Raw genomic sequence first — 22,243 nt, 5'->3', positions numbered from 1 at the left:
GGGCAGTTATTTGAAAGCGGGGGGGGGGGCTGTCAGAGCTGAGAGCGGGGGACTGGCAGAGCCGCGAGGGGGGTGTGCAGAGCCATGGGGGCAGGGTTGCCGTGGTGGAGCGAGCATGTCAGCTGAGTATGTTAATACTGGAGTAGTAGATGGCAGTGAAAGAGTTAACCCATCAAGTGCTTGTGACACCTGTTGGGAGGCTGAGAACTCTGATGCTGGAATGTGTGCCACTGTTAATATAACACATTGGACTGTTACTTTGAGTGGGCCAAGCGGCACAGAGGGAGTTAAGTCAGAGCTCAGGAAAGAGCGCTCAGAGAGTCTGCCCAATGGCGGAATCTGTACTCAGAGTCTGTCAATCCAGAGAGAGGGGCGGAGGAATGGCACCATATCCAGTTGTAGCTGGAGAGGTACCAAGAGGAGAGGGCAGCAAGATGGCAGGTGCTAATGCGACTACAGGGGCTGCTGTGGGTGATGGATTCTCAGTCAGGCTGACTGAACTGCCGGGCAGGATACTGACAGACACATGGAGTACGGCTGCTACCCCGAGAAAGTCTGGCTGTGCAGCGATGACGAGGTGGAACACCTGGGACTGATATGTGGCAGATGCCAGCGGGTTACCGTTAAGCTGTGGGCCTGCGGTTGGTGTAGTCACTGTGCTGAAATGCTATTGAGGAAAGTGCCCAGTGACATTCGGTCAGTTAGTAAGCTAGTAAACTGGGAGACAGAATATTCTGCTTAAGTGAGAAACACTTTTGTGGTAGCTCAGCAATAAGGTCAGCATTAGGGCTGGGACTAGTGCTGTATACCCAAACCATACTGTGTCAGACCAAACAGATGTGCACCTTTGCTGCAGTAACACTCACACTATATATATATATATATATATATATATATATATATATATATATAATTATATAAAATTCAAAGACTGAAGTCCGTGAGCTCCTTAGGAGAGGGTGAGCCAAGTATCTTGGATGTGGGGTCTCCAATGTTCAAGAATGTGTTTTGGTCCATAGAGGAGGGGATGGGAGACTGGGGGTCAGCGACAGAGTCAAGTTGGGACTGTGAGGCTGAGAGTGGCTCTCAGTTTTTGGGGCTGAACAGTGAAGAGAGGGAGCACAATGCCCAGATGGCCCTATGTGCTAAAAATCTGAGGTGCTGCCAGGCCTATGTGGATAATGCACTTTCGTCAGGAATCAAGCACAGAATGAGGCTTACCGATGCTTCATCCAGAAAGTGGTAAGCCCTTTTGCTCCACAGGGAAGAAGAGACTGAAATGAGTTGCCTAGATTCTCCCTTTTCTAGAACATAGTCCAAAGGCGAGTGGCTCTCGAGTACAGGTATAACTTCCCATATGTCTCAAGGAAAATCATGGAGGAGATTGATGCAAAGAATGTCTAATGGTGTGAAGAGGAAGTGTGGAATTTCATGTACTCGATGTTATAAAGCCCTTTAGGAATCAGTTCAGCCCTGAATTATGGCAACAGTTCTTTTCTATAAAACAGAACTGCAGTCAGAGGCTCAATATACATGGATAGAGTACTAGTAGTGAAAGCAGACTGCAGAAAGTGGGAATTGTCTGCCACCATCCAAGACACAAATGGAGAGGTCAGGATACCCTATCCAGACTTCTACTGCTGAACCAATGGGGGGGGACTGTTTTCATCTTGTTTGCGGTTATTGGCCCTAAGGCAGACCCACTTTGTTGCTGTGGCCATGTTTGAATTTCCAGGGGCTGCTGAATTAGTGTCTTTACTGGAAAAAAGACTGCTTTGAAAGAAAAAGGGGGCCCGTCAAGTTGAGAGCTGACACTTGGGAAGCCACCCCACCCCCCCCCCTTTATTTTCAAGTTTGTCTTTTTCTCCCTTACATCCCTGCAATAGAAGAGGAAGAGAGCTCTACTTTTACCTATAGGATCAGCTGAGACTTACAGATCACCTAAGCAACTGTTATGGCCTAGGAGAGGCTGCTTAAAGGGATATTAAAGAGGAATTAAAACCTGATGGGTTTAACTTCCTTCCTTTGCCCTTGCAAAGTAAAAGCATAATGTGCTAGTATGCATTGTATATGTATATGTATGTGAGACCTGCAAACGAAGCCCGTACTGTCCCCGCTGCAGGCTGCATCCATATTTGCCCCTCTTCCTTTCAGGGGCTGCGGATTCCTGCTCTGTGACTAGCCGGAACTGTGTCACGTCACTTCCAGACATGCGCGCGGGAGCCGCCAGTCATGGTACTCACTCGTGAAGGAACAGCACGGGGGGGGGGGGGGGGGGGCGTTTCTTAACTCCGCTTGTGCCAATGACATGTCATTGGCGCAAAACACAGTAAATATCTCCTAGATGCCGCACATTTAGGAAATATTTACAGTACCTATAGGTAAGCCTTATTCTAGACTTACCTATAAGTACAACTTCCACAGAGAGGTTTACAACCTCTTTAAAGTCTTGTTTTATTTTTATTTTTTTTATTTTAAAAATAACAAACATGTTATACTTACCTGCTCTGTGTAGTAGTTTTGCACAGAGAAGCCCAGATCCTCCTCTTCTCGGGTCTCTCAAGATGGCCCCTCCCTCCTGTTGCGTGCCCCCACAGCTGTGGCTTGGCCCTGCCCCCTCTGTCTTGTCTCTGTCATTGGCTGACTTTGACAGCAGTGGGAGCCAATGAAGCCCACTGCTGTGTCTCAGCCAATCAGGCGGGAGGTTTTCGTGCAACATCGCTGGATCGACATGAGGTTTAGGGAAGTATTAGGGGGGCTGTTGCACACAGAAGGTTTTTTATTTTAATGCATAGAATCTCTTAAGATAAAAAACCTTCTGTGTTTAGAACCACTTTAACTCAAGTTTACTAAATTAATGGGGTTTCAGTTATTCTCTGTTGAAGCTTGGCCTCAAGCCATGCCACCTGCATTTTAATTCTGCACAGAGAGGGGAGTTCCTGACCCATGTTTGCTGGTGTGGGGCTGGGGCCGTGAATCCTTTGCAAGAGTATACTGAAGGACACTTTGCGAAGACACCCACTCAGTTACCGGGGAGTGAACTATTGGCCCAAATCAAGAGCTATACTACACTCTAGTTGAGGAGAGGATCGCCTAATTGTATGTGCCTTTATTACTACTGAGGCCCTGTATGGGTCGCCATCTTGAAAAAAAAGAAAAAGGACTCTAAAGTAAATGTTGTTTTGACTGAAAGCTAATATGCATTTCTAAGGTAATTAGATAGATTGGGTTGTCTCTTTCTGTTCCTTTATTTCAGGGCTCTAGAAGACAATGTGGCAAGAGTTAGCCCTTAGGGGGCACTTCATGGAGGACCTTTCTGCATGAATGTTAGCATAGACATCTAGAGTGTGTTCGTTTTTGTGGTAGGGTCGCATCTGCGGAGAGGATGTTCCTGTCAGGACTGGGCTCAGCCCTCCCTTCTCAGATCTCAGGCTGCTCAGCTGTCGGTTAATTGCCAATACTCTTCATTCAACAGTGACTCCCCTGAGGATTATATCCTGCTCATCAATCAGCCTGCTGGCTATTTAAGCTGCTTGCATCAGATCTCCTGTGCCTTCACCTTGGTCAACATATCTGGATACTCTCTGCTGTGTTTTCCTGTTAAAGACTTTTGCCTGGCTGACCTCCTTTCTGGTTCCTGATCCTGTTTGCTGCCTCTGACTATGCTGATCTCTGGTTTCCTGTTTTACTGGCTTGTTCTGATTACCTGATCTGGTTACCAAACCCTGGCTATATATTGACTACATTTTCACTGTTTATACCATTTTATTAAAGTGTGCTTTTTACCGCACTTCTGTCTCAGTCTGATTCATGGTTCCTGACAGCTCCCACAATTAGCTAAAACATAGGATGTACTGTCCTTTACTAAATACTTTCTTGCAGGACTGCAAGGACCGATCCCACCTCAACTGAGGCAATTCCACTGTCACTGTTGATTGACCTTGAACTATGTAAATATGTTAGCCATCTTATGAGTACTTAGGATTGTGTTTTCAATCATCTACCTTTTTTTGGAGGTGGGTGCATTAAAGTTGCACTGGGTAGGGCTCTACCTAATTATCCTGTGAATATACAGTACAGACTAAAAGTTTGGACACGCCTTCTCATTCAAAGAGTTTTCTTTATTTTCATGACTATGAAAATTGTAGATTCACACTGAAGGCATCAAAACTATTAATTAACACACGTCCAATTATATACTGAACAAAAAAGTGTGAAACAACTGAAAATATGTCTTATATTCTAGGTTCTTCAAAGTAGTCACCTTTTGCTTTGATTACTGCTCCGCACACTCTTGGCATTCTGTTGATGAGCTTCAAGAGGTAGTCACCCGAAATGGTTTTCACTTCACAGTATTACCTCTATAAGAATTAATGTCTGGTTCCCCAGCGATACGGGAGCGATCTAGTTCAATGCAGAGAGTTTCTCCACTAGGTTGAGATCTACTTTGAGATGCTGCCCCAGGCATTTCCCACGGACAGAAGCAAAGTAGGCTTTGTGATATCTTTGCTTTCTGAGAGAGCCTTGGCCTGGGCAAACCCTCTCTGGGAGATGCAAAAACGCAGTGTCTTAAATTACTCATAGTTTGTGGCTTCCTTTAAAATCGTATTTGACGTTCCTGCATGCTCCACTTTTGTTGCTAAAAGCCTCATGTCCATCAAAGAGGGTACAAGAACTGTTGCCGATTACACCATTGACTTCCGTACTTTGGCAGCAGAGATGGCTTGGAACAATGAGGCCCTCGTGGCTGCTTTTTCTCATGGTCTCTCAGATAACATCAAAGATGAGATAGCAGCCCGAGACATAACCACTGAGCTGGAGCAGTTGATCATGTTTGAGACCTCGTTTTAAAGAGTGCTTGTGGAAGCCTCCTGTACGCTTGGCTCCGAGTTTTGTAGTCCCACCCTTGCCTCTCTCATCTCTCATCCCTCCTGGTACCGCGTCTGCCAGTGAGGTAGAACCCATGCTGTTGGGTTTCACATGTCTCTCTGCAGATGAGAGGACCTTTAAGAGGAGAGAGAGATTGTGCCTTATTGTGGCCAGGCAGGTCACTTTTTGAAGTCTTGTCCTACCCATCCAGGAAACGGTTGCAACTGAGGTCCTGTAGGGGACAGACCTTAGGTGGTGTTATTACGTCCCCAGTTATCCAGAAGGATAAGCCCTGGTTTCCGGTTACCCTTTCTTGGTCTGAGTCGTCCATCGAGATACAGGCTCTAATCGACTCTGGGGGTGCAGGCCTGTTCATAGATGGTGCCTTTGTGTCTGCACACTATTTTGCTGCAGCTTCGTGCCACTCCACTTGGCATTGAGGCTATTGATGGGAGACCTCTACAGCCTGCCCATGTGACTCATGAGACTGCTCAGTTGACCATGGCCATAGGGGCTCTTCACCATGGGATAATCCAATTCCAAGTTTCATAGTTCGTAAGGTTGAATAAAGACACCAGTCCATCCAGTTCAACCTGAGTGTCTACAATTGTCCCTATCCCTGTACATTGCACACTCACATTGGTCCCTACCCTCAAGGAGCCCACAATCCAAGGTCCCAATTTATATACTAGGGCCACTTTTGGACAGAAGCCAATTAACCTGTCTGCATGTCTTCGGATTGTGGGAGAAAACCGGAGTACCCGAAGGAAACCCACGCAGGCACAGGGAGAACATGCAAACTCCAGGCAGGTAGTGCTGTGGTTGGGATTGCGAACCAGCGACCCTTCTTACTGCTAGGCAAGAATGCTAACCACTACACCACTGTGCTGACCAAGTCATTTTCTCACCTCATTTTACAATGGTTATTGGTTATCCTTGGTTACAGAGGCACAACCTCTCTTTTGATTGTCTTTGTGCTAAGGTTCTTTCCTGGTTGCCACAATGCAGTAATACATGTTTTCAGAAAGTGGCTAAGGTCTTGTGTACCTCTTCACCCTCCTCCCTGCTGGAGTACCGCTATTTTAGCGATATCTTTCACAAAGGTCAAGCCAGTAGTTTGCCTCCCTACTGGTTGTATGATTGCGCAATTGACCTTCAGCCTGGTGCCATACCCCCTCATGGCTGGGTTTACCCTTTGTCTGTCTTGGAAGATAAAGCCATGGAGTATGTTGCTGAAACACTTTCTTGTGGATTAATCTGCAAATCCTCTTCTCCTGCTGGTGCTGGTTTCTTCTTTGTGAAGAAGAGTGTGAACTGAGACCTTGTATTGATTATTGGGGTCTCAATCATTTCACGATTAAGAATGCTTATTTGATTTCATTGATTTGATCGCCTCAAGGGAGCAACGGTTTTCAGGAAGCTCGATTTGAGAGGGGCATACAATCTCGTGAGGATCAAGGAGGACGACAAATGGAAAACTGTGTTTAATATCAGAACAGGCCGTTACGAGTACCTCGTAATGCCGTTTGGCCTTTGCAACCCTTCGGCAGTTTTTCAGGAATTTATTAACAATGGCCTCCGAGATTTATTCCAGCTATGTGAGGTGGTTTATCTTGACAATATCCTTATATTTTCCAGTTCCCCAGAGAGCCACCACACAGATGTCTTGTCCTTCAGAGGCTGAGAGAAAATAACCTGTATTGTAAATTTGGAGAAGCGCAAGTTCCATCGTCAACAGGTTAAATTCCTGGGTTGTGTCATTTCCACTGCTGGTTTTTCGATGGACCTAGAGAAACTTTCGGCAGTCCTACAGTGGCCCCGACCCGTGGGGTTTATGTCCACTGTAATGTTTTCTTGGCTTTGCCAATTATTATTGGAAGTTTATTTGTAACTTCTTGTCTCTGGTCAAACCCCTGACTGATATGACCAGAAAGGAAGGTAACCCACAGAATTGATCTCAGTATTCCATTAAGGCCTTTGAGAGTCTCAAAGCTGCCTTTGTTTCTGCTCCTGTGTCGGCACATTCTTATCCTACGTTACCCTTTACCCTTGATTGATGCGCCTGAGATTGGAGTCGGTGCCCTTCTGTCTCAATGTCCTACCTCTGAGAGCGCTATGCATCCTTGTGGCTACTTTTCCAAGAAATTGTCACCTGCGGAGTGCCATTATGAGATTGGGAACAGAGTTGTTGGCGATCATTTTAGCCCTTAAAGAATGGAGACATCTCCTCAAAGGTACCACTGTGCCGGTTCTCATTCTGACTGAGCATAAAAATCTCACATTCTTGTCTGAGGCTAAACAACTCTCTCCCAGAAGGGTGCAATGGGCTCTTTTCTTGTCAAGCTTCAATTATAGTCTCATTCTTACTAGGTACTAAGAATGTAAGGGCTGATGCATTGTTGTGACAGTTTACCTCCACTTCCAAGATGGAGTCGGTTCCTGTGATACCTCCCGACCGTATTCTGGCTACGGTTCGTACCAGTCTCACGTCACCTTTGGGTGACAGAATTCTTGCCTCTCAGGTCCATTTTCCTCCTGAGAAACCTTGTGACCGCTGTTTTGTCCCTGAGAGTCTTTGCACCACTGTGATACAGACTTACCATTCTCCCAAGGCTGCTAGCCACCCAGGGAAGAATCAACTCATTTGGGCTACTTCCCAACAATTCTGGTGGCCTAGTCTCCGCACTGATGTAGCTGTCTTTGTAGCTGCTTATTCCATGTGTGCTATGAGTAAAACTCCATGACACCTTCCAATGGGCTTCCTATAGCCTATACCCAATGGAGAGAGGCCTTGGACCAACCTGTCTATAGATCTTATTGTGGAGTTACCCAACTGCCAAGGCAACACAGTTATCCTTATGGTGGTTGACCGATTCTCAAAAATGTCACATTGCATTCCACTTAAGAAGTTGCCCACATCCAAAGAACTGGCATCCCTTTTTGCTCGGGAGATCTTTTGATCACATTGGCTACCCAAGGTTATAGTCTCGGACAGGGGTAACCAGTTTGTATCCAGGTTTTGGCAAGCCTTTTGTGCACAGTTGGGAATTCAGCTTTCCTTCTCTTCTGCGTATCACCCGCAGTCTAATGGGGCCACAGACCAAGCTAACCAGTCCTTGGAGCAGTTTCTATGTTGGTATATTTCTGGCCATCATATCAACTGATCAGACCTCTTACCTTGGGCAGAGTTTGCTCACAATAGTGCCATTAATAACTCTTCCCGATTGTCTCGGTTTATGGGGAATTATGGGTTCCAACCATCCACATTGCCTGACTCATTTGTTCCTCAGAGCATTCTTGCATTAGAGGAGGATCTCTGTGGTCTTTGTTTCACTTGGGTACAGGTCCAAGAGTCTTTGCGACGTGCCAATGGTAGGTACAGACTCCATGCGGACCGCAGGCGCCTTCTAGCGTCTTCCTACCAAGTTGTAGAGAGGGTCTGGCAAACATCTCGCAACCTCTGACTCCATGTTCCTTCACTGAAATTGGCACCACGGTTTATTGGGCCTTTCCGTATTCTCGGGATTAAGCCAGTGGCTTATGCTTCAGACATTCCTTCTAATATGTATATCTCTAATGTATTCCATGTCTTCTTATTAAAACCTTTGGTGTGTAACATCTTCACCACTTCATTGCCACATCCTCACCCAGTGCCGGCTGAGAACCATGAGGAGTATGAAGTAAAATCCATTATTGACTCCTGTAGGTTCTGTGGGCGCATACAGTACCTGGTTCATTGTAAAGGAACGCTCTTGGGTCTAATTCTCGGACATACGTGCCCCTGTCCTCCTCCGTGCTTTCCATAGATGTTTTCCCCTCAAACCTGGTGGCCCTCTGAGTGGGAGGGGTCATTAAGGAGGGTGTACTGTCAGGGCTGGGCTCAGCCTTTCCTTCTCAGAGCTCAGGCTACTCAGCTGTTGGTTAATTGCCAATACGCGTCATTCAACAGTGACTCACCTGAGGATCATATCCTGCTTGTCAATCAGCCTGCTGGCTATTTAAGCTGCTTGCATCAGATCTCCTGTGCCTTCCCCTTGGTCAACATATCCTCTCTGCTGTGTTTTCCTGTTAGACTTTTGCCTGGCTGACTTCCCTTCTGGTTCCTGATCCTGTTTGCTGCCTCTGACTATGCTGACCTCCTGTTTTACTGGCTTGTTCTGACTACCTGCTCTGGTTACCAAACCCTGGCTATACTGTATTTTGACTACGATTGCATTTGTATTTTGACTACGTTTACACAGTTTGTACCATTTTATTAAAGTGTAATGTTTACTTCACTTCTGTCTGTCTGATTCATGGTTCCTGACAGCTCCCACAATTAGATAAGATAGGATATACTGTCTTTTACTAAATACTTTCTTGCAGGACTACAAGGAGGCAATTCCACTCTCACTGTTGATTGACCTTGAACTATGTAAATATGTTAGCTATCTTAGGAGTAATTAGGGTTGTGCTTTCAATAATCTAGATTTTTGACAGTGAGTGCACTAATTAAAGTTGCACAGGATAGGGTTCTACCTAATTATCCTGTGAATCTATGTACAATAGAATATATATTTTTCTACACTATTGTATTTATTAGCCACATGTGGTATGCTGCATTGGCCCTGTTACTTTGTTAAACCCCTCCCCCCACTCCAAGCTTGAGTGAATTGTAGGGGTGAATTGTAGGGGCCGTGCCCAGGCCAGTGAGGACATGGCTGTTTTGGTGGAGGGGGGTGAGTGAAGCACCTTCCTAGATAGGTGCTAGAATGTAGATAGTTGGATATAGTATAATTGGCCTTCTGCTTAATAAGATTGTTAGACAAATTTATTGTCTCTCTCTCTCTCTCTCTCTCTCTGCTTAACAAGAAAGCTATAAAAGCTTTGCTAGTTCATCCTGTGTGAAGGTTCATCTGTATCCAGGTAACCAAAGAAGGTTCTAAGTGGATAGTTCGAGCCATGCAGATGAGCAGTATGAATATGGATACAGCTCCAGCCAATTACAGGGAGTGCTGCCCCTGAGCATGCTGTGTGTTAGTATTTATATTCAGTTAGCACATGGAACCTGGGTCTTTTCCTCAGAGGAGAGGTCCAGTTGGGGGGGGGGGGGTGAGCTGTCACCTCTCCCCAGCCTCAGCCTCATGTCTTTGGATTCTGTCTGGTATCACGGAGGAAGGTGACCAGGGCTTTGTGAGTACAGACTCCCCTAAGGGGGCCCTAGCGATTAGTGCTGCTGAATCCCCCTCTGGGCGCTAGAAGTCAGCTGCTGGGTGTACGCTAAAGGGGACACCGGCTGGTGTCTTGATGAGTGGGGTACACTCAATTCCTTCTCTTTGCAAGAGACTTTGCTCATTTCTGTACAGTATGCTACACAGTTGTACTGAGAAAGCTGTCCTCAAGTGTGAATAGTTAAATTTGGAGAATTATACCCCTTTTCCTATCCAAGTTCCTAAACCAAAATAAAACAAAAAAACTTTCAACCCCTAGACTCTTCATAGCAGTAACAAGCAGTTGTACACCTGACCAAAAATACTGTGTGCCTGGCTGCGGGGCAGAGATTAGACAAGGTCCAGGGGAAATACTAGTAGCTCCTTAGGGGTAGCGCTACACACGTATTTGTCTTTGTGCAGTCTGTCTTTGTTTCATGCAAGTGTGTTGTCTATGACTGTGTGTGCAGTCAATATGCTCTGTGCTGCCCACAATCTTCACTTTGAGTACTCCAGTGAGGGCACAGGTTGACAATAATGAAAGAAAAAAAACACACACACACACAGTAGGAGAATGTAACACTGCTATGGACAGTATGTGGGGAAATGCAACACATAATTGAGAGCAGAGAGGAAGAAGAGGTACATAAAGCCATAGCAGTGTAAAGTTCCTGTATGCAGAAAGCTTTCAATACTGCTAACAGGAAAAGTGCTATTCTCAAAAGGAGAGGTAAAGTGAACACTATATGGAAGCGCAGAGAGGGAGATAAACATACACTCATTAAGGGTATAAAGCTGAATAAGTGCTAAATGCCTCTAGTATGCTTCATTCTTTATGTTTTAAAGTATAGCACATGATACGGGAAGTATAGGTATACAGGAGGTATTTTTTGCTGTGGAAGAGCAAGACCAATAGGTGTGCTCAGTTCTCACTGTCCTCACGGTAGAATCCTTAAAAATGTAATTGTGATGGGGGCGTGGTCTCGGCGATGCACTAGAGCAGACGTGTTAAGTGTGAGCTCCGCCGCCAGCATTCTTTAAACGGCATCTACAGACTACTAAAACGCACAACGACCTCCGCTGATGATGGGGAAGAGATCGGGAAGGCCCCTCTCCCGGAAAGTGGGCGCTGGCAGTTCGATTAAGCGATACATGTCCGCTGAACCGGCCGAGTCTGAGCATCCGGATGGCCTAGGCCGCACACCGCGTGGCACGCCGGCTGGAGTAGGCACCTCCTCCCAGTCCAGATCCAAACGCAGACACTGCTCGCCGGATTTCTCAGGTGGCTCAGAGGGGGAGGATGGAGACCCTGATCACTCAGGAGTGGCATCGTTGGTGAGTGATCTCCCGACCAAAGCAGACCTGGCGGCTATGCTTCTGAACCTCGAGAAAGTTATTAAAAAGGAGGTGTCGGCGGTCCGTTCGGATCTTTCACAGGTCCTGCTCAGGGTGGAGGAAACGGAGCAACGGCTTGATCGCCACGCATCCGCAATTAGAGCACTACAGACATCCACACACCAACTGGCCGTGGCGCATCGGATGGCGCTATACAAACTCAAGGACCAAGAAAATCGTAATCGTCGCCACAACGTTCGGATTAGAGGCCTACCCGAGGCGACGGTGGATGAAGACCTGCTTCCATCCGTTACAGGTATCTTTAATACTCTCCTTGGCCGCCCGGTGGGTGACACGCTGAAAATTGATAGAGTCCACAGGGCCCTCCGTCCCCGCAACCTTGGCACGGACGCCCCCCGGGATGTTATCTGCAGGGTCCATCATTTTCCGGATAAGGAGCTTATTATGCAGAAGGCCAGAGTGGCATCCCCCTTGGACTTTGATGGCACTATGCTTTCTTTTTCCCCCAGATTTGGCCAGGGAAACATTGGACAGGCGCAGGGCCCTGCGTCCACTCACCGAACTGTTACGGGCTGCGTCTATTAAGTACCGGTGGGGTTTCCCTGCAGCTTTGATTGCGACCATTGACGGCAGGTCGGTGGTCCTTAGGTTCCCGGAGGACCTGGAGAAGTTCTGCGCATCCCTGAACATAACCCCACCGGACCTCCCAGGCTGGCAGGAATCTCTCCCACCCGTGGTGGATAGCCTTGAGGCCCCATGGAGTAAGGCGAATCGCAAGCACCGTGCCTCTTCAGCTGGAATCCCTATGCATCCTGCCTAAAGGCGAGTTCTCTTTCCACGCGGAGGCGTTCAACTTTACCCCACTTTGGTGCTGACCCAGGCACCCCACCTTAACTTCATGTGACTTGACGGCTGCACTTGTCACCCTACATACTTTTGCTCCGTTTTGCTTTCAGGAGCCTTCAGGGACTGGTTATAGCAGAGTCATGGATCTGACTCTGATCTGTGTTTACATACTTACCGGACAGGTGAACTGTGCAGCCCACAATCGGTTGGCCTGGGGGCCTGGTAATTCTTTTACAACTTAATTTGCATTTTCATTTTAATTTTCATTTTAATGTTTGTTTCGTTGCCGTTCTTTTATAGCTTTCTTTAGTTGTTAATGTTTTAAGGTTACTGTTGTCTGGTTAAAGTTTTCACAATTTAGCCACTCCTATGTTCACTTGTGATATGTGCTGCTGGCGGTGGAGCCTCCGAGCACCTCTAGGACTTCCTTGCTCGCTTTCCTCTTTCCCTGGTCTATGCCTGGTCGCTCGGGCTTTCCTGTCGCATCATGGCAGCATACACTCTGGGTTGTGACTCCGCCCCCACAACCTGATAGGACCACATAGCTATAAGATGAAGATACGCCCCCCGCCCCGGTATTCTCTTATTTTTCCTCACCTGTTGGGACCGCACGGATCATCACCCTCTTACCGCTTCGCCCCAGCCAGGTTCTAGCCTCTCCTGGGTGGAAGTCCTTACCGGTACAGCCTCTAAAGGAAGCTAAATGGAAGGAACCCCACTCTGGTGATCTCAGGGGTATGAATACTTTTTCTCTGCAAACAGAGCATTGCCTCTATAGCCGTTGGAAGTAAGCCTTAAATAGGCTGAAGGCATATAATAAAAAGATTGGTCTTTAAGCCTTAAACAGGCTTAGTACCTGCGGTGGTCTCCGGTTTCCTCTTCCTCCCTGGTGTCACTCTGTCTGCAACCTGACAGCATACTCTCTGCCTTCAGTATCTCTTGTTACCTTAGGTTGTCTGGTGCCTTTACCCCAGTGTTGCCTTTCTGCCATATTTTACTTCCTTTTCCTTAGCTCTCTTCCTGGTTACTCTGCCGCTTTGCACATGCTCACTGTGCACTTTGGGCAGCCTGTGTATGTCTATCTATGTCTTTTCCCTTTTCCAAGATGGCGCCGGCGGCCGCATGGCACTACTGAGCATGTGCGGGCGGGACATGACCCCGGCTCCAATTTTAAAAGGGGAAGATGCCTTTTTTAACGCAGATGTCTTTTTTTGCCTGTTTTTTGTGCCCAGCTGAATTTCATGACTGCTGCATTTCTGTTTTTTTCTACCCCAGTGTTGCCTCTCTGTTTGGTAAGTATCTTCCCTGTATTTTTCTTCTCTCTATTCCCCTCTTGGTTCTGTTATGGCTTTATCTTCCTTACCTTTTTGTGTTACCTGTGTCTTCAGGCTTCCTCTGTTTCCCTATCCATGGAGACCACTGCTACAGCAGATCACCACCAGCATAATAGGTAAGAGGGGAGGAGTTTGGTAAGTAGAGAAGATCGAAAAAGAGAGCAGGACGCACTAGCGCTACCTAAATGGTTAGCCCCATCAGGTCCGCAAGATCATCTCGCAGAGATTCCTCGCATAGAAGAAGCCGCTCTGGCCATAGGCGGAGCCATTCGGGTGGAGGAAGTCGCTCAGGGAAAGGGAGTCGCAGAAGGAGTCGCTCCAGGTCTTGTTCAAGGCGCAGCCATTCCCGCCGAAGAAGATCCCCTGACCGGAGGCGCCATTCACCAGCACGTCACTCCCATCCTTATGAAAATACCTGCTGGGTATGCGGGGCCATAGCCCTTCCAGATATGTTGGCATGCCGCCGGTGCTTTGAAGAAGCCACCAGAGAGAAAGGGCAAGAACACAGAGAGCTCACAGAGTCTTCTGCCCCACGTGTCGCTCCCGACACGGAGTTATCTCCACGGGGTGCTTCGCTGGCTCCCCCAAGTACTTCCAGAGAGAATGATTCTCCTTCAGATGAGGAAGAACTAGAGGCTTCAGCGGGCTTTGACTTCTCCCTAATAGAGCCTTTTGTGAGGTCAGTGAAGGGGGCCATTAGCTGGGAGGAACCACAGGAGGCCCAACCCAAAAGGAGAAAATATTTCCCGAACCTGATGAGAGAACCCCGTCATCCCGGCAAAAGAGGTTAGCCTTTACCCGATACGTTCAGGATCTGCTCCAAAAGGAAGCAATTACCGAGGTGCCCCTATCCCAAAGAGGTCGGGGGTTCTATTCCCCTCTATTTCTAGTAAAAAAGAAATCAGGGGACCTACGTCCGGTCCTGGATCTAAACGTAAACCGCTCTATCCAGGTAGAAGCATTCAAAATGGAGAGCCTACAGTCTATCCTCCAGGCCATAAATCTGGGGGACTGGATGCTCTCCATAGATCTACAGGGCGCCTACCTCCATATCCCTATCCATTCAGAACTCCAAAAGTTCCTCAGTTTTTCACTAAACCACAGACACTTTCAGTTCTGAAGTATTCCGTTTGGAATTTCTGCAGCTCCCAGGACCTTTACAAAGGTCCTTCTTCCCGTTATCGCGCATCTGAGGGAGAGGGGGCTGCGAGTCCACCATTATCTGGACGATATTCTCCTCCTCTCAGACAGCCGGGAGTCGCTGTTACAGCATCAAAAGATCCTCGTCTCCACTCTGCAGAATCTGGGATGGCTCATAAACTGGGGGAAGAGCCAGACTCGGCCCACCCAGAGAATGATCTTCTTAGGAGCCCAGTTGAATACAGTGCAGCTGCCTCTGGAGAAGTCTTCCCTGTTGGTCCGGAAGGTGAAGAAGGCCATTCTAGCAAGATCCCTGTCGGCCAGAGTATGCCTCAGCCTTCTAGGCTTCTATCAGCGACAATTCCTATGGTCCGTTGGGCTCAGTGGCACACCAGACCTCTGCAGAACTCCTTCCTACATCAGTGGGATGGTTCATCCATGACCCAGACGATCCGGATCTCGGAGACAGTCAGGCGCTCATTGCGTTGTGGTCCCCACAACTTAAACAATTGCAAACACATAGTCATCCCTCCTCAGGAGGTAGTGACCACGGATTCCAGTCTAGAAGGTTTGGGAGCCCACTACCAGTCCCATGCAGCGCAGGGCCGTTGGCCTTTCGAAGTACGGGACTCGGTATCGAATGTGCTGGAGATGAGGGCGGCTCTACAGGCTTTCCTGGCCTTCAGCTCCCTTTTAAGGGGGAAGCAGGTCCTCTTAAGGATGGACAACAATGTTGCTGTTGCCTACATAAACAGACAGGGGGGGAGCAGGAGTCCCTCCATGATGCGGGAAGTTCTCCCTGTGATTGAATGGGCACAGTTGAACCTGTCAGACCTGAGGGCGACTTACATCCACGGGTTCGAGAACATCTTAGCTGACACGCTCAGCAGGGAGTTCGCCTTCAACAAAGAGTGGTCCCTGAGCCCTCAGGCCTTCTCCCTCATCTGCCAGACCTGGGGTCAACCAGACATAGACCTTGCTGCGACTCCGGCAAACTCCAAATGCCGAAGGTTCCTGTCGAGGTTTCCCTTTCACTTAGCGGAGGGGACAGACTGCTTCCAGCATCCCTGGAACTTCCATCTCGGGTATATCTGCCCTCTGACTCCCCTGATGCGAGATTTCTCTTAAGGCTCAAGAGATCAACGGCACTGGTGATAGCGGTGATTCCTTTTTGGCCCAGGAGGCCATGGTTCACCACCCTCCTACAACTGAGCACGGCAGACCCTCTTGCTCTTCCCTGTCAGCCGACTTGCTCTCCCAGGGCCAGCTACTACATCCAGATTCGGGGAAGCTGTACTTGATGGCTTGGGGGCTGAGAGGGCTAGGTATCTGTCAGGGCTGCTCCCAGAAGGTAGCTGATACCCTGCTCCAGGCCAGAAAACCTACCACCAACTGCACCTACCGCAGGGTCTGGGAGAAGTTTGTTGTCTTCTCTCAGGACCTTGGCCGGGATCTGTCCTCCCTTTCGGCTCCTCTGATCCTAGAGTTCCTGCAATCAGGCTTAGACAAAGGTCTTAGCTCTGGTACTCTGAAAGTTCAGGTGTCAGCTCTATCCGCCCTGACAGGGGTTAAATGGGCTCACGATCCCCTTGTTATGCAATTTCAGAAGGCCTGTCTTAAACTAAGACCACCTAGGAAGCCTTCCTTTGCAACATGGGACCCATCAGTCATCTTAGAGGTACGATCCAAAGAACCCTGTTTTCCGCTGGAAAACATCTCCCTCTGGCACCTGACACTAAAAGTCACCTTTCCTGGTCGCAATCACATCAGCGAAGAGTTTCAGAGATGCAAGCATTACTGATTAAGGAGCCGTATCTGATCATTCATCCGGACAGGGTAGTTCTAAGGCCCTTGGATCACTTTATCCCAAAGGTGGCATCCTCTTTTCACTTCAACCAGGAAATCAACTTGCCAGCTCTTAACACAGACCAGGGTGACCCTCATCCTCTGGATGTAAGGTGCAAAATCATAAAATATCTTTCCCTGTCCAAATCCTTTAAAAGATCGGAGAACCTCTTCATCATTCCCTATGGCCTTAGGAGAGGTCAAGCAGCTTCGGCCCGAACCATTGCCTCCTGGTTGGTGAAGGCCTACTTGCTGAGTGAGTCGCAAATTCCTGAAGACCTTAGGGCTCATTCCACCAGAGCAGTGGCCACCTCCTGGGCAGCGTATTGTAGGGTCTCAGTGGAAACCATCTGCAGAGCGGCCACTTGGTCCTCCAGGAACACCTTTATCTCTCACTACAAGGTGGACTCAGCTCAGCTATCAACAGTAGAATTGGGAAAGTCCATTATTCAAGCCAACTCTTCTATTCCTTGCTAATAAACGTTTACCTTTGCATCTCCCACCCAGTCTGCGAGTTAATCCCCAGAGTGTATGCTGCCATGATGCGACAGGAAAATGGAAAATTGTATACTTACCTTTCCGTAATTTTCCTTTCCTGTCGCATCTTCATGGCAGCATACAATATCCCACCCACAAAGGTGATTCATATATACAGAGAATACCGGGGCGGGGGGCGTATCTTCATCTTATAGCTATGTGGTCCTATCAGGTTGTGGGGGCGGAGTCACAACCCAGAGTGTATGCTGCCATGAAGATGCGACAGGAAAGGAAAATTACGGAAAGGTAAGTATACAATTTTCCATTTTCCCCCCCTTCTGCGGGGTGCTGTGCGGCGCGCCGTCCCTATATCCCTGCTCCTTCGGGGGTGGGGGGTGTGGGGGCGCCATGCTGGGCATGTGCCCTGTTTGGCACTGCGGCTGGGTCTGCGTTCTGTCCCTTGTGCTCACTCTCTTTTTCTTCTTTCTATGTTTCTTCTCTGACCCTTACCTCTGTCCCCCCGTCCTCTCCTTCCCCTCCCTCCTCCTATTGATTTATGCGGTATTCTGCCTCCTACAGCCCGTCCCGTGTAGTGTACTGATGTTTGCGGTTCCCCCATCTTTGCTCCAATGGCCAAGACAAACCTAATCTCCTTTAATGTTAGGGGGCTCCACGCCCCGGGGAAGAGGCATAACCTCTACAGGGAATTGAATCACCTACGGGCAGATGTGATCTTCCAGCAGGAGACACATCTCACGCACTCGTCCACAGTTAAGTTAAGCTCTCACCACTACCCCACGTGGTACTACAGTTTATCTGACACGGGTAAGGCCAAAGGTGTGGCTATTGGACTCCGCAGGGGAACCACATTTATCTTTGAATCAATGATGTGTGACCCAGCTGGGCGATTTTTATTCTTGAGGGGTACCCTAGGCAGCATGCCATGTAGTTTGGCCACTCTGTACTCCCCCAACCGGGATCAAGATAGTTTTATTGCTTCCACCCTGAAGAAGTTGCGGGATTTCTCACATGGGTGTGTTATACTTGCTGGGGACTTCAACACACCTCTTCAACCCTCCCTGGACACTTCCAGGGGCAGTGCGGCTACCTCCCATAAGCGGTTGCAGTTCATATGTAAGCACCTGCATGACTCACAGCTCATGGATGCTTGGAGACTCATGCACCACCGCGATCGGGACTTTACCTATTACTTGTCGGTTCACCAAACCTATTCCAGAATTGACTTAATGTTAATTGACCACCGACACCTCCCACTCCTGGTTTCCTTGGCCATAGAAACTTCTCCCATTTCTGATCATATGCCCATTGTGCTTACCATTCCACTGCCACCTAAGCCTACGAATTGGAAATTAAATGAGGGTCTCCTTGCTGATGAGTTAGACACCAAGGGCTTAGAGGAGGAACTTACCCTTTACTTCCAGGATAACCTGAACCCCGATATCTCCCCGGGAACGTTGTGGGAAGCCCATAAAGCTCATATTAGTGGTAAACTTATTGAATTAGGGGCCGGGAAGAAGAGGGAACGCACACAGCGACAGACCGACCTACTCTCGGAAATTAAACATTTAGAGCAACAACATAAAGCCTCACAGACCTTGGCACTATTTTGCGCTCTCACAGAGAAGCAAGAAGAGTTGAAGGCCCTTTTACACCTAGACCAGAAAAACCGGCTCCGCCGACTGGCCCACAGTTTCTATGAATGGGGCAATAAACCTGGTAAATTGCTGGTGCGTTCCCTCCAACAGAGGCACGCTGCCTCGTTCATAGCTAAAATAAAGTCCTCCTCGGCGACCACGGTGTTTGATACACCTGGGATTGTCGACGAGTTCCGCAACTTTTATCAGCACCTCTACCACGTTCAACACTCTACCACGGACCGGGAGTTAAAAACGCAACTCATTAGGGACTACTTGGAATGCGCCAATCTGCCCAAATTGCCTCACAACACTTTGGCCTCCCTTGAGGGGGAGCTCATCCCTGCAGAGTTACGTACAGCTTTAAAAACCATGTCTAATGGGAAGGCACCAGGTCCGGATGGCTTCACGGTAGCCTGCTATCGTTCATTTGCAGACATTCTAATCCCCCACTTGACTAGGTATGCCAACACGACCTCGGAAGGCGGCGGGTTTCGCCCAGAGACCCTGCATGCCCATGTCACTGTCATACCTAAACCCGGGAAAGACCGATGTGACTATGGGAGTAACCGCCCTATATCGCTACTGAATGTTGACGCCAAGATCTATGCTAAAGCCATTGCTAGTAGATTGCTCCCCTTGGTCTCTCGATGGGTATCACTTGACCAAACGGGCTTTATTCCTGGGAGGGAAGCATGAGATAACTCACTACGTACTTTATCCCTAATGCCACATGCACGTAGGACCTCCCGGCCCACCCTTCTACTCTCAACGGATGCTGAAAAGGCGTTTGATAGGGTGGACTGTGAATTCCTCATAGCAACACTTTCCCATTTAGGTATTAATGCTCCCCTACTCTCCCAGATTTCCACTCTCTATCGCTAACCCACGGCCCAAATACGTGTTAACGGTATGCTGAGTGCTCCTTTCACATTGTATAATGGCACGCGCCAGGGCTACCCCCTTTCCCCAATTCTATTTGCGCTCTCCCTAGAACCCTTTCTCTCCGTAGTTAGGCAGAACCCGAATATCCATGGGATAATAGTTGGCCGCACTGAACACAAATATGCCGCGTATGCGGATGATATTTTATTTTTTATACAGCAACCTCTAACTACGCTCCCCAATTTTCTGTCGAAATTCTCCACTTATGGTGCTGTTTCCAACTTCAAGATTAATATGGCTAAGTCGGAAATCCTAAATGTGTCCACCCCGTTGTGTATAGTTACACAATTGAAACGAGACTTCCCCTTTCAATGGCAAGCAAGGCAGATGAAATATTTAGGGATTTACCTTACATCTAACCCACATTCTCTTTTCCGAGCCAATTACATGCCCTTGCTCAATGCACTACGAGTCGATATACAGAGATGGACACAACTTGCCCATTCATGGTTGGGAAGGATTGGGGTGGTTAAGATGAACCTGCTGCCTAGGATACTATTCATGTTTCAGATGATACCTTTTGGAATCCCCCCGGGTTTCTTCATAATTATTAACTCCTTAATTACTAAGTATGTGTGGAGAAGGAAAAAACCTAGACTACCCAGGTCGTTACTTATTAGGTCCAAGCGTGATGGTGGCCTGGCTTTGCCAGACCTTAAGACTTACTTCCGCTCAATAGTGCTGGCCAGGCTCTCCGACTGGACATTTTGCAAACACACTAAGCTTTGGGTTGAGCTGGAAATTACCCTTTGTGGGTCTGACCCTTCGACGCAAATGTGGATACCAAAGAGATACCGCAGTCTATCACCTGATACCTCACCGCTTACCCTCTCTTCTCTGATGATTTGGGATCAGCTGTGCAAGACTTATGGTTGGCTGTATAATTCACCTTTACTGCCCCTTACTGGTCATAACTATTTTCTGCCGGGGAACATAGACTCTAACCCCCACCTTTGGAACTTGGGGTCCAAAACTCGCCTGCACCAGGTCCTGAGTCCAGCAGGAGTGCTGCCCCTGCCTTCCATAGTGTCAGACCATCCTATTTGATTTGTGGATCAGTGGAAACACCGACAACTATCTGCCTTTGTTAACTCACTGCCAAAACCCTTGAGATCTCTGTCAGACTTAACGCCTGTGGAAGTAGCCTTCTTCGAAATGCAACCAGTGGAAAAACCCATCTCGTATTTTTATCATGCTCTAATCTCGATGTCGTCATCCACTTCCCCCACATTTATCTGCAATTGGGAACGGGACCTTCATCAAGAGTTGGACTCTGATCAAGTAACCAGTATTCTCACCTTGACCCATACTTCGTCGGGAGCCTCTAAAGTGGCGGGGATGAATTACAAGCTCATCACCAGATGGCACTATACCCCAGTTTTACTCCATAAGTTTTTTCCTCAAAAATCCCCTCTATGTTGGAGGGATTGTGGAGAACTAGCCCTTAGGGGCAAAGCAGATCTTGCTAAAAAGATATGGTCCGGCTGGTTTGCCTTTAAATATACCTCCGCATACGCGGAAATTATGGCCCAACCTGCTTAAGTAATTTACACTTAATGTTTGATGTTTTCCTGTTTTATCCTTGAGACGAGTAAAAGTGGTGCACTGCATATTTTCATGATATGAGGCGGATATACCTATACCCTTGCCCCCACCCCCCAAACCGCACTCCCCCTCCCCCCTCCTTCTCCCCTCCCCCCTTTTCTCTTTTTTGGCTCTCCCTCCTCTTTTCTTTTCTGCTTCTTTGCTCTTTTCTTTATACCACCTGTTGCAAAACCGGAAGGGGGACATACATTTCTTACGCAATTTTTGAAACAATGGCATTTGCACTCCTATTGCAATGGTAATTGGTATGCAAGCCCAGCTGTGTAATTATGGTGTACTGGAAATTGCTTATCCATATGCTTTCGATGTATACATTGTATGTACCTCCTTTTCTAATAAAAACTGATTTAAAAAAAAAAAATGTAATTGGGATAGCATAGAATTAAGCTATCTTACCATACTTATCTCCATCTTCTCCCTTTGCGCTTATTCTTCTTCCTAGTATTTGTATATGTTTTCCACTTGTTCTGCTATAGAGCTGATAGAGCCGAAGCTGCTTTCTACTCACGTCATCTCTTCCTCTTGTTTGATTTTCTACATGAATTCGAAAGTCAACATTTTCTTCAGCAGCAAACATCTAGCGGATAAGGAGAAAGAAGTAAGTAGAGCCAAAATAAGAACTGTCAGTTGCTGAAAAATGCCTGCAACATTTACAGACCTATATAGAAATGTCCTAGTGTGGAAGTAGCTAAAGTGAAGTGAGCACAACCAAATAGTATTATTGATCATAATAATTGTCAAGCCAGCTATAAACGATTCTTGTATATAGCATGCTGAAAAAAACTGCATTGCCAATGCATCAAAGACAGCCTCAATGCGGTTGATGGCTAGCATATGAGAATAATACAAGTGGGTTTTTTGTGTAAGGTATTATACAGAAGTCCAAAATTAAGAATTATTACAAAGGGGAATTTCTAATAATTACACAACAAACCACATAAAACAGACACAGATACAGGCATTAGTGTTTAGGGAAAAAGCT

The 22,243-nt window shown here is 47.6% G+C and overlaps 1 protein-coding gene across 1 annotated transcript in view; it reads right to left on the bottom strand.

Moving 5' to 3' along the window:
- FGF18 (fibroblast growth factor 18) overlaps positions 1 to 21,838 on the bottom strand; it is a 517,453-nt gene extending 495,615 nt beyond the window's left edge. The window contains exon 1 of the mRNA XM_077472117.1: positions 21,658 to 21,838. Coding sequence (XP_077328243.1) covers positions 21,658 to 21,838 — 181 coding nt within the window. The remainder of the gene's footprint in view (positions 1 to 21,657) is intronic.
- Between the last annotated feature and the right edge of the window lie 405 nt (positions 21,839 to 22,243).

Source organism: Lithobates pipiens, unplaced genomic scaffold, assembly GCF_037356315.1.
Source record: "Lithobates pipiens isolate NorthernLeopardFrog02 unplaced genomic scaffold, aLitPip1_a1.2 Scaffold_8, whole genome shotgun sequence".
Taxonomy (NCBI): domain Eukaryota; kingdom Metazoa; phylum Chordata; class Amphibia; order Anura; family Ranidae; genus Lithobates; species Lithobates pipiens.
The sequence above is the reverse complement of the archived record's forward strand: the minus strand, read 5'-3'. Positions and strand labels throughout refer to the sequence as shown.